The sequence below is a fragment of the Maylandia zebra genome, linkage group LG8, assembly GCF_041146795.1.
Source record: "Maylandia zebra isolate NMK-2024a linkage group LG8, Mzebra_GT3a, whole genome shotgun sequence".
NCBI classification, from domain to species: Eukaryota; Metazoa; Chordata; class Actinopteri; order Cichliformes; family Cichlidae; genus Maylandia; species Maylandia zebra.
The window spans coordinates 11,231,741-11,243,850 of NC_135174.1; the positions used below are offsets into that span (position 1 = coordinate 11,231,741).

Consider the following 12,110-nt stretch of genomic DNA (forward strand, 5'->3'; position numbering starts at 1 on the left):
CCCGGATTGCCCCTGTGTGTATATAAGCCCTGTGTTTTCTCCTGCTTGTTGCTGCTCCGTCTGCGTTGTCTCCTCGAGACTCCCTGTGTTTCTGCCGTATGATAGTTTCAGGTCAGTTTTGTTAGTTTTCTCAGTTTAGGTTTATCTGTATGCCCTTCTCCGTTCCTCCTGTATTGTGTTCACCTCACAAAATAAAGCTCAATCTCTGCATCTACGTCAGTGCCTGCATTTGGGTCCTTACCTCACCTCCACACGGCCTGCCTCGCCAGCCGTGACAGTTTCTCTCTAGCTTTCTCCCACAGTACAAAGACACATATGGCATTAGGTTAATTGGTGATTCTCAATTGACCATAGGTGTGACCGTGAGTGATGTGTTTTGTGTTAGCACTGCAGCAGCTGACAGATTAGCAACCTGTCCAGGGTGTTGCCTGCCTATTGCCCTAAGACAGCTGTGATAGAAACTCTTGAATTGGTTAGATGAAAGAAAATGGATGAACAGGTTGATTTCCTGTCCAGTGACACCAAAAACATGTTACCTACCACAACCTTATTGAAATTCAGTTCATGTTCATGACATGACCCAAATTTCAATGTAACATTCATTCATAGTACATTGTATTGTGTCAATATAACTGATACAAAACACAAGGTTTATAAAAGATAAAGAGCTTCACATGTACTTTCTGTAAAGTTCAAAGTAGAAGTTGTTCAGATAAATATGCTCATTTGAATTGTGAACCTGAGCATCATGCATGATAGGACAGAGTCGAGTATTAGCTCTCTGCAAAAAAATATATCTTGTGCAGCTGTGCCTCAGCGTTTAGGAGTGCAAGATGAAGGCCAAAACAAATATTTAATTGTTTTTCTAGAAAGTAACACCGACGCAAGGCCTCGATTCATACATCAATTAAAAACATGGAATAAATGAGTGGTCCAATCCATTCACAGCATGATCATTAACACTCATTGTTTAAACATGACCTGCGCTTGAGCTGTTAATTTTTTATGAGTTTATTTGAATGTCAACCTGAGTTCTGTGACTCATCAGTTGATCGCCATCATTATTTTATGACAAACGCAGTGTTTGACCTATTAGCCTACTGAACATTTGCGGTGAAACCACCAATTAACCCAGCTTAGAGGATAGTTCTAAATACATACAGGCACTTTATTTCTTCTTCTTTTTTCAAAATACAATATCAAGCTACTTGATCATGCACATATTAGCAAAATATATCTATAATCACACATGCAAGATATGCAGGGTCACAGTTATTAGTAGTTTTAGATTTTTCTTTGCCAAACACATGTGTATGCAGCCACAATAAGAGGGCAGAAAGAGAAGCAGTGTGCTGGTTAAGAGCGGCCTTGAGTCCCATATTGCAACAGGAGTGGCTCTTTCTCTGCTTTCTCAATGTTGGAGAGCTTTAAAAGAATTAAGCTTTGACCATCAGATTCTTTGTTCTTCAGAAATACGGCATTACTGGAAGCAGCAATCTGCAAAATGACATTTACCAGAAAAACATCAGCCAGCTTCAAAGTTGCTTTTAGATAAAAATGCAGTGTCACAGTTAAGTAGGTTCAAATATCTGAGCTTATGTGGTTTATAGTTTGTTGTTGTTCAAGTGTGATTTATTTCTGGAAATAGGCAGCCTCCTTGTGGTCATACACAGCAATTAACTGCAATCACTGGCACTCATTGAGCTACTGAAAACTAGGATAACAGGCTATTTGCTTAAACTCTAACCAGTGGGATACACAGTATTGATGAAGTACACAATTTTATAATCATTTACTAATATGGCCCTTAAGGTTTTTGAAGGTTTTGCATTGTGCCTTTATCTTGTTAATATGTGGTTAATGAACCACAAACATGTGTACCTTAAGTTTGCTGTGAAGATGAGGGTGACAGGCGATGACTGCGATGAAGGAGAACGTTGCCACAAGAATGGCAGCACATGACAGGATGAAGAAAATTTGAGCACCATCTATAATTAAGGAAGAAAGAAGCAGACAGAGTGTGGGTCTGTTGTTAAAGATGCAGTAAAAACAATTATAAGCAAATGAAACAAATATATCTCATATACTTATTCTATGAGTCTCTACTCTCCATGCTACACACTGTAGCTAGGATGCTGTGTTGTAAATGAATATGGTGGTTTTAGCAAGCGTACAATTTTCTTACTGGCTTTATGACCCTGTTTGGTATAATGATAGAAGAAAGTGAGGCACTCTGTTGTGTGTTAAGTAGCACAACACACTCTAAAACTGAGTCAAAAGTTCCAAATTTGTCCCAGAAAATCTGTGTTTCTGAGTAAGTAGGAAGCAGACGCTAATTTTGGCTCAATAGAAACTTTAGTAACATCACAACAATGAATCGATTGAGGACAGCAGACATGTTCGGACCCGCCTACTCTGATACGCTTGGATTCCTCCATTTTCACTCTTTCATCTGTGTCTGTGGAACTAACACAGCTAAACAGCACATGAAACACCTCATGACACAGCACAGCTGACCTTTGTTTCAAAAGATTTTGCTGTGTTTATTTAGATTTATTGTGATTGAGTCAAACTTTATTAAAGCAGAAGGTACACGATGACTAATACAAAAATAGTTCATATTTAGAGCCAAGAGAACTTTGCAAATGGCCTTAAACTTGCTAATTCATCTTACAACTCCAGTTTCAAAAAAGGTGCTGGTCTAGTTTTGTTTCATTGTGTTCAGTAGCATGTGTGAGTGTATATGTTCTGATGCTGACGACCAATAAGCAGCATTAACATTGCAAATGGTTTTGCATGTGATGTCTGCAGGCAGTTCACTTTAGGCTACTAGAAAATCTTTCTAATAGAAATTTCGAGACCAACATTGCATTGAAAAATGCATTAAAAGGGAAAATAATTGACATGAACATCAGTTCAAAATTCACAGTAAGGTAAAGCATGTGAAAGTATTCATCTGAAATTTACAAACATTGTCCAAATATGCTTATCAATGTGTTTACAACCTGAAACGTTTGGACCAGCTATGACGCATTTAAAGTGCAGTTTCTGTGCAATTTCTATGAGCTAAAGGAGCAATGGTAAAAAAGAAAAAGAAAAAAAAAGGCAAAAATGCTTTAAGGATTTTTATTAGTAAATGTTAAAAGTTGCAATGCTGGATAAAATGTGAATAAAAATAGAATGCAGTGATTTGAAAATCTCATAAACCCACACATTATTCATAATAAAACTCATTAAAAGTACTGGTTTATTTTGAATTTGATCGCAGCAGAGCATCTCAAAAAAGTTAGTTCCGGAACAGTAAACGGATGGAAAAATAAGTGGTAATAAAAGAAACCGCTGGAAGAACATTTTGCAACTAATTAGGTTGATAGCGGTTCACCAGTAAGCCAAAACTGCATCAAGAAATTGTGGAACGTTCCTCAATGTAAAATTGTGAACATTTTGAATCATCAATATCTTTAAAGGATAGTGAGAATCTGGAGAAATCTATGCATAATGCAGATCTTGTCTTTAGGCAGGATCATTGGACGGGCTGAGGAAGCTCTATCATGCATGAAGACGACATATGTAAAAATTAAGTCAAATCAAGAAACGCTGCCATCTTCTCTGAGCCATTTAACATGAACTGAAGCAAAGTGAAAAAGTGCTCCGTTATAAGACAAATCCATTTTCTTTCACTTCTCTGATTCAGGGTTGTAGGGGGCTGGAGCCAATCCCAGCTGTCATGGGGCAGAAGGCAGGGTACATCCCAACACAGGTTGCCCCTCTGTCACAGACTAATTGGCTAACAAAGAGAGGCAAACATACATTCACACTCACATTCATGCCTATGATCAGTTTAAAATCATCAGTAAGCCTAAACTGAAGCATAACTTTGTATTCTGGGGGGAAGCTGGAATACCTGGACAGAACCCAGACAAACACAGGGAGAACAGGCGTACTCCACACTCAAAAGGTCCCAAACTGCAACAGCGAGGCAACAGTGTGTCGCCCATCATACAAATCAAAGTTGACAGCTGTTTTTGTAAAACATGGATTTCACGTTCTCTGGACTGAAAAGGAAAGAGACCTTCTGGCCTGTTATCAGCACTCAAGCCTGCATCTCTGATGGAGCTGCAATAGTGCCTATGGAATTGTTAGCTGCACATCTGGAAAGGCACCATCAGTGCTGAAAGGTATGTAACATATGATCCATCCAGAAGGTGTCTTTTTTGGAGAAGGCGTTTCTTATTCAACAACACTGTGCTAAACCCTCACTGCATCTCTTACAGTAGCATGGCTTTGTAGTAGAAGAGCACAGGTGCTGAATGGCCTGTCTGCAGTCAAGACTTTTCACTGGTTAAAAACATTTGGCACATAATGAAATAAAGAATGCAACAGAGTAGAGGACTGTTGAGCAGCTAGAATCCAATGCAAGAATGGAGCAATGTTCCTCTCCCAAAGCTCCAGCAGCTGCTCTCATCAATTCCCAGATGTTTACAGACTGTTGTTAAAAGAAGACGGAACTCTACACAGTGTTGAAGATGGCCAACGTTAAATATCACCTCATATCTTTCTTAACATTGAGCGTTTTCTCAGTTTAAACATCCGTATGTTAGAGTGTGAATGGAATATGTGATTTAAAAATCTTTGCATTATGTTTTTATGTACATTTCACACAGCACCCCAACCTTTTTATTGATGTATAAAAAGTAAAACAGTAAAAAGTAGATTGAGTAAATTTGCAAATTTAGGGGGTGCGGGGGACTGATGATATTTGGCATTTCTGACAGTTCATTCAGAAAAGAAAACAGACAAGATATCAAATATTTGCTGTGCTTTTGTTTCAGTTATGTCTCCCATTCCTTTAGTTATCCGGTAACCTTTTTAATTAACTCTGAGTTAATAAGTGAAAATGAAACCTCTTACTACAGGCTGCCACAAAGAGAGGAAAATGCAGCTTTTGCATTTTGTGTTCCATGTTGTACTTTTTGAACAGTAAAAATATGGTTTTCTACACAGGGTGAAGTGATTTGTCATGCGGCATAAACAGATTGTAAATGTTATGGGAGTAATTAGGGAGTCTTAAGGTTTGATCATATGTGAAATTTCAACCTGCCTCCCTTGTTTTAGATTAGTAAAGCTGGCCTGAACACCTTGGATGTCCCCTTTTTTCCCAGGTTGGCCCTTCAGGTTTACCTATAGCAGCAGTCAGTTGGCTTCCTGTTAGGTGCATTTAGAAGTCATTAAGCAGAATCCATTCTCAGCACTCAAAACTGAATATGCTGCTGAATCGTGAGCTCCTCTGTGTCATTTATGATCAAGTAGCTTGGTTCCGCTAACTTTCCCAATAAATTCATCTCCCGACTCCTCGGTACTCTGTAGTACTAATGAAGCTATTAGGAAGATGCAGTCTTATGTTGATGAATGGGGCCAGCTTTCCAAAGTTTTCTGGCTTTCTTAACTTTTATTTCTGTTCTTTCTTTATTCTTTTGTATTTTTCAGCTGTGCTTTGGTTAGGCTTTGATTAGGTTCTGGTTTTGGTTAGGGTGTGAAAAGTTTACTGCTCGAGTTAAAAAACAATGATTAAATCCAGCAGAGCAAGTCTGGCAGGGAGCACTGAACGTACACTTTTCCCATGTGAGTTTCAGCTGTGTTTTCTGATATCATGACAGTGCATTTTTTTACGTTATCCAACACATTTTGTAACAAGGTTTCCTCTAAACGATCCTCTGCCCTAAAAGCATTTCGCTGCCACATCAGTTTATGTCTTTTCTTTCTCTTCTTCCCTATGTCCTCTGCTTTAATGTCACAGAAAGCAACATGTCTGCAGGTATTTCTGCTGGTGTTGTGGGTGGATACTCACTGTTTCTCCTGACGTAGAGGCTGAAGGAGGTCTGCAGCTTACTGATTTCGTTCCGGACACTGATGTCCAGACAGTGGTAGCCAGCAGAGGCGAAGGTGAGGTTCAGTTTCAACATGTTGTCATACAACATGGTCAGCGTGCAGCCCTCTGTCACGTCCGGCATGCAGTTGGGGAGAAAACGCCAGCAAACCCATAAGGGAGGACTAAAATCACACACAAACACAGGGTTGAGGAGCTTTTCTTTATAATACAATAACAAAATTAATATTAAATAAAAAGCTGAATGCAAAAGAAAGGGCACTATTCAGGGTCACGCTATTTTAAACTTGCATTGATCTAATATATAGCAATGTTCCTGGTAAATGCAGCTCACCTTCCATCAACATGAAAAATCAGACTGGCGTCCTGTGACACCTCATATTCTGATGGCCCCTTCAGCTCGATGTTCTTGATGGCATCTACAAATAAGTTTTAGCTATTAGTCATTTCGTTCTTTATTGGGAAAACTTTACAGAAGTGTTCTAGTTTCCCCACACAAAGACCACAAAATCAAGATGATAGCATTTTGGAAATTTTTCCCTACATAAATCACATTAATTCAACTTAATTTTACTCTACGCCCCGTCTGCACCATGAACTCCCTCCCTCAAGTTTAAGAAGTACTACTTTGAAACCACCTTAACTTAGAATTGCTACCAAATCTGCTTTCTTATGAATCCTGATAGTTACATCAGGTCATCACGTCACAGTTCAAATTAAATTTTCCAGAAATGTTGAGCCTACAGCAGACTGCTTTTTCCTATTGAAAATGACTGAAAATAATTTATACAGGAATATATTAATGCATATATGAATTCAAAGCCACAAACCAAGCACTTGAACCTCTGTGGAGTAGACTTTGGTCACCGGAGGTGAATATTTGGTCACATTTGCTCCCACTTTCAACCACATTGTGTAGTTTCCTGATTCTGGGTAATAATAGCGGACAACCGGCTCAGTGCCGTTAATCACTTGTCTGTATCAAAGATCAAAAAAGAATATGAGACAAAGAAAATCATCTCTAACATTTTTTTTAATCTATATTTAAAAATGTAAGAAATCATACCCGTTCCCTAAGTCCCAAGTATAGGTGAACTTTGCTGAGCTGAAATTCTTTTGGGGATCAAAGAGTTCAAACATAGTCTCTGTGGGAACATCTGACGCCAGTTCACCTCTGTCTCTCACGTAGGTGGCATTTCCCTCCATTTGATAGAAAACAAGCTTCCCTTCAATATTTTCTGGTCAAAAGAGAAGCTGTATTTAGTTGCGGAGTCAAGAAGAATGAACAGTAAAAGAGAGACAGATAGAAAATGGATGACATACTCAAATCTATCAAAGACTCTGTAGTCTCTGTTCCACCCAGGAGAACCAGTATGGGAAGCATCAACATCCACACGATGTGTTTTCTGGAAGCACGCGTATGAAAGTTTGAAAACGTGTCAGTTCATGATGTTAATGTGGTGGATGTTCGACTTACCCGTCCATATCTGCTCGTCCTCTCACAGTATGAAGTTAGTTCTGAAAACAGGAGTCGAGTGACATTGGGGAGAAAGGATGGAAGGCTGTTACTTCTGGTCAGTGAGATTCAGAGATAAGCGCTGTAAAGGCTTGAAATCATAACCATGCGTTTCAATCACATGGATGATGAGCAACAATCGGCTGTTGAGTAGGTGGTTCCGGCCTGGGTCACATTACTGTCAGTTACATGGGACAACTTCTTAAATGTGGTGGGTTTATCTCTGTGTTTATCAGATCTGGAAATTATCATCAGCTCAACAAAAATTGCACAACTACTGACTTGTTACTGGGACAGTACTTAAATTGAGTTAACCCTAAAGAAGACTGAAGCATGAAATAATTGCCTGAAAATTTTCATTTTTATTTTTTTGAACTTTAGTGTTCATCAAACCTTCTGACATTTTTTTAAAGAGAGAAGTTAATTTGTATCATTTTTGCTTCATTTGGCCTTTTTTTGCAATTGTAAGAGGGTTACAAAAACAAATCACAAAGACGTACGAGATATACGTATGAGATATGACACACTGGATGTTACAGGGCTAGGTTTACTGTTGATTTTCTTTTTTTCTTTATTTCTTTGTTGTTGTTTTTTAAAAGTCTCTCTTACATGGAATCTGGTCAAATTACATACTTGGTTATTTTCCTAAATGATTAAATATTCAAATACATAAACCTTTCATTTAACATTTTTATGAGGGTAAAACATCAGTTATTTAGTGTAATTTAACTAACTTATAGATAAAATCCTAAAGGTCTTGCTTCACTTAGAGTTTAATTTTTCCCTCTTTATTTTGCACACTCTGTCACCAGTAGCAGTCAGGCTGTTAAGGTTGCAATAAAATGTAAAAAATGTATAGAAAATAATTTAACTTTTCATTTTTCCATTTTTTCACACACTTGTGTTTTAAAAATGTTGGTACAGAAACAAAATCACTAATGTGTAGCAAGATGACATGCTGCTGAGACCTATTGTTCTGGAAACTATACAAAGGTGGGTTTGAGTTCATCTGCAGGTGTAGTGCTGCATGTCTCTGGGCAAATTTTACCATGACAAAAGATACAGTTATGCAACTTTACAAGTCCATTGTTGATATCTAAATGAAGGCTAGTTTCAATGATGGGCGTGGTTTGCAACTCACTGGCATTGAGATTGCTGTGATTACGTCACAGAAGGTTCAGATAGTTTTAAAGCTTGTTAGTGTGGTGGGAGATCTTAGACCATTTTTAAGCACTGAGAAAGCAACAGGCTCAGTGTAAATCAGCATAAATTGTACCTGCTTTGAACTTAACTGCACATAAAGTGAATACTCAACTGGAGTGTGACAGTTGCATTCACCTCTTAGTATTCATGTTTATAACTTCCATGCATCCATCCTCTTCCACTAATTCAATTCAGGGTCATGGGGGAGTAAATATGTCAACAGCACATGCATGTACTTAAACAGAGCATGCTGGTTTGTGAACTATAGACATATTGTGTATAAATAAAGATACATAACGCAAGAGAATGGTGCAAATTGCATTGTTAAATAATATGTACATTACCTGAAGGTTTACAAGCTGATCCTGAACATTGATATAGTATGTGTCAAAATATGGCAGTGTATTTTTAACTGTAAATCAGTCCGGATTTACCACTACTAGGCTTGTGATTCATTATATCTTTCAGAGTCTAATAAAGTCCTAGTATTTTGTACTACTGCTTTGGATGGATAGGTCTTCCTAATTACTCATTAAAATCCCCAAACATATAGCCAATCGTTTAAGAACTCATAGGTTGATGGGATATTGATGATGAATCACAATTATATAGCCCACATAACATAAAAAATATACCCACTGACCTTTCATGTACAAAGATAATATTCTGATGCATTTCACCTGTTGAGAGCTACTGATGGTGTATTCAGCATTAGAGGTTAAAAATCGCGACTAACTAAAGTTTAAAGAGAAGACTAGTTTGAGTTGAGAAATAATACGAGTTCTCGTTAAAGTACAGATTTCCAGTAAACCTTCTACGATTTATTCATGGTGCAAAACTTCCTTCGTCACTGTGACTGTACTAATTATTGTACAGCAGCGCCCTCTCCAGGCCAAAAGCAATATTATATCTAAAACCCACTGACAAAATACGTCACATTTCTATGGTGTTTTTCGCTAACAGTCCTGAGAATCAACAGCCCACAGCTTTCTAACTCACCAGCTGAGAACTTTGACCTGTGTAACACCTCTTGTGACGTCACCCTCCTCCACCACCACCACCCTTCCGCGCTGCCCCCCTCCCCCCCTCTTCGCCCCTAAAGGCACGGGGAAGTCTCTCGGTGTCCCAGTCAGTTCGTCCGCCGCCGGCTGCACGAGCGTTTCAGCTTGCTCGCGTGCAGTGTACAGACACGGAGCAGGATTCGCTGTGGGATTTATTACTCGGACCGAGACAACTCCTGGATTACCAAGTGTCTTTTTGTTCTCCGCTTTGTTGTTATTTTTTAAAATATAATATTTATATTGTGTATATATATATTTTTATTTTTTTATTTCATTTTTTTTAATTCTGAGATTAAGAAACAACCTGCCGTGATGGCTCGGGATCCGGAGCATGTGAGCAAGCTCACTGAAAGTACTTTTAAGGTGAGTGATGCATTCAACATTTAAGGAAATACCTGTTGTTGTTTTTTTGGGAGGGGTCGCTTTTTTAATGTAGTTCACTTCAGGTGTAATCAGAAATTTATAGTTCAGCGAGTCTGCTTTGTTGCTTTTCAACAGTGGCTGTAAACCACAGGTAAAGTACCATAAAATAATGAAGTGTTTTCCTTACCCTTTGTTACCTCTTGTTTCAAGGACCTGTTTTGTGAGGGGGTGGGAAAAAGAGAAACTGATCGAGCAACTGAAACTTTCTGTTGTTTACCAGGGGAAAAGAAAATTCAACAATGCCACTGCCACAGCAGGGACACTCCCTGTTATTAAATAATTTCGTAAATCACAGTGAACCACAGAAGTGTTAAAGCTTCTCACAGCTCAATCAATCTGCTGTGGCTTTATCAGAACATCTGAAATCACTGGAGCAATAATTTGAGTGTAATCTTGATTGGTTGTTCCTGGCTAATCTAATCAACATTATACTTCTACCTCTCAATGGTGATAAGCAGTGAGCCTTCACTGTCTATGACCTGAAGTAGAAATAGACAACAGTTTAGAGTAAAAGTTTAAGTACGACAGTTAGGTTGAATTTCGGTGCATTTTGAAGTGCCCTCTCTGGTTTGGGGAGCAGGGAAAAAGAGACTGAACTAGTCCTACCTGTAGTTTACAGTAGTTTACTGTTTTTCCTCTCAGCTGCCCCCCACTCATGTAAAGCCATACCTGCCCCCCTTCATTGTTCTATTGAGAGTGTGCCAGGGGAATAGAGGCAGGGGGTGAGCAGTGCTTGATTATTGGGAGATTACAATAGAGGGAGGGGGAGATGGGTGGTTTGGTGAGAGTGATGAAGTTGGTGCTGCAAATAGCTGGGACTTTGTGTGGGACTTCGCTCTTTCGAGGGAGTTGCATGACATACGTGAGGGGTCAAGTTAAAGATTGAAAGTTTTATTGTTCTCACATGGAGATATTTATAGAGCAACTGCACAAACACTTGCTCTTGTTTTCATGGATTTCTCTTCTCCACCCACTCCCACAAAAATAGCCTTATGAGGGTTTTATTGTTAATGACGAGACCTTTCAAAAAGGGGAAAACAAGTCTTAAAGTTAAAGTTGTTTGTTTGCTTTTTCTTGCTTTTATTCACAATAATAAGACTCTGCTCTTTACCCCAGAATGTAATGGAGCAGTTCAACCCAGGCCTGAGGAACCTGGTCAACCTCGGAAAGAGCTATGAGAAATCAGTCACAGGTAAACACAGTTTTCACCCTCATGAGGGACAAAAGGGCATAAACCCGTAATGGTCCGTAACCGCTACAATGAATTTTGGTGTACCTCAGCTGTTTTTACACTGGCAGCACTTTTAAATGGTCGAAGCAGAGCTATAAATGATCCTGGAAATCGTCTGGAGCTTAACAGTGTCTTGTCTGTCTGCCCGCCCAGCAATGGCTCTTGCTGGAAAGGCTTATTTTGATGCAGTGTCAAAGATCGGAGAAACTGCTATCGTGTCTCCAGTCTCCAGAGAGCTCGGTGAGTATTATGCAAGTCTACTTTAAATCTACCTGCAATGTGGGAGCTCTCGAAAGGGTCTGTCTGATATCCATGCTAGAAATGTCTCTGCTGTGAGATCGAAGCTTTTAAAAGAATGTGACTCTAAACTTCCTCTTATGTTTAAATACAATTAAAGGAATAGTTGGAGATCGTGGAATAATTCTTTTATTAAAATTAATTTTAAGTTAATGTCTCTACACGAAAGTAAGAATATAGCCAGAAGCCATTAGCTTATTATAGACCTTGAAAATAAACTAAACCAACAAAATCCACTTTGCTACCCCAAAGAACAATTCACAAATATTCTGTGTTACTAATGTGCAAAAACACCAATTTGTATCTTTACAGCAGGGTTATGTGCCTCGTTGTTGTCAACAATTAGTTTGTGAAAGACCATTTTGAAGCCTCAGTTTGAGTATTTTTACAGTCACCATGAAAGACCTTGAAAGTGTGTACTCATACAGTAGAAACTAGCCGGAAAATGTCTGTTTAACAGATTATAATACCTGTACCCTGAATCATACCTTG

The 12,110-nt window shown here is 38.8% G+C and overlaps 2 protein-coding genes across 4 annotated transcripts in view; one reads left to right on the forward strand and one right to left on the reverse strand.

Annotated features, from left to right (window-relative positions):
* Positions 1-995: 995 nt before the first annotated feature.
* On the reverse strand, positions 996-10,329 carry tmem130 (transmembrane protein 130). 2 transcript variants are annotated; one of them, XM_076887309.1, is made up of 9 exons: positions 10,218-10,329; positions 7,365-7,405; positions 7,211-7,293; positions 6,954-7,125; positions 6,718-6,863; positions 6,222-6,306; positions 5,849-6,051; positions 1,882-1,988; positions 996-1,497 (listed from the first exon to the last, which is right to left on the reverse strand). In XM_076887309.1, the coding sequence occupies exons 2-9, from the start codon at positions 7,370-7,372 to the stop codon at positions 1,357-1,359; spliced, it is 945 nt and encodes a 314-aa protein (XP_076743424.1). In that variant the 5' UTR covers positions 7,373-7,405; positions 10,218-10,329; the 3' UTR covers positions 996-1,356. The 2 variants fall into 2 exon arrangements, with proteins under 2 accessions (XP_076743424.1, XP_004562385.2); XM_004562328.3 differs by lacking the exon at positions 10,218-10,329 and adding an exon at positions 9,606-9,737.
* Positions 9,561-12,110, forward strand: part of baiap2l1a (BAR/IMD domain containing adaptor protein 2 like 1a) — a 30,159-nt gene continuing 27,609 nt past the window's right edge. Inside the window, exons 1-3 of one of the 2 annotated variants that reach the window (XM_076887307.1) lie at positions 9,561-10,030; positions 11,207-11,282; positions 11,475-11,561. In XM_076887307.1, the coding sequence (XP_076743422.1) occupies positions 9,980-10,030; positions 11,207-11,282; positions 11,475-11,561 (214 nt within the window). In that variant the 5' untranslated portion in view covers positions 9,561-9,979. The remainder of the gene's footprint in view (positions 10,031-11,206; positions 11,283-11,474; positions 11,562-12,110) is intronic. The other variant, XM_004562327.5, reaches the window with a different exon arrangement.

Excerpts from the sequence above, each read along its gene's own strand:
- tmem130 (XM_076887309.1), bottom strand. Across the intron at positions 6,864-6,953 it reads ACTTGGGACTTAGGGAACGG|ACAAGTGATTAACGGCACTG; the intron begins GTATGATTTCTT and ends TCTTTGATACAG. Across the intron at positions 6,307-6,717 it reads CACAGAGGTTCAAGTGCTTG|ATGCCATCAAGAACATCGAG; the intron begins GTTTGTGGCTTT and ends ACTTATTTGTAG.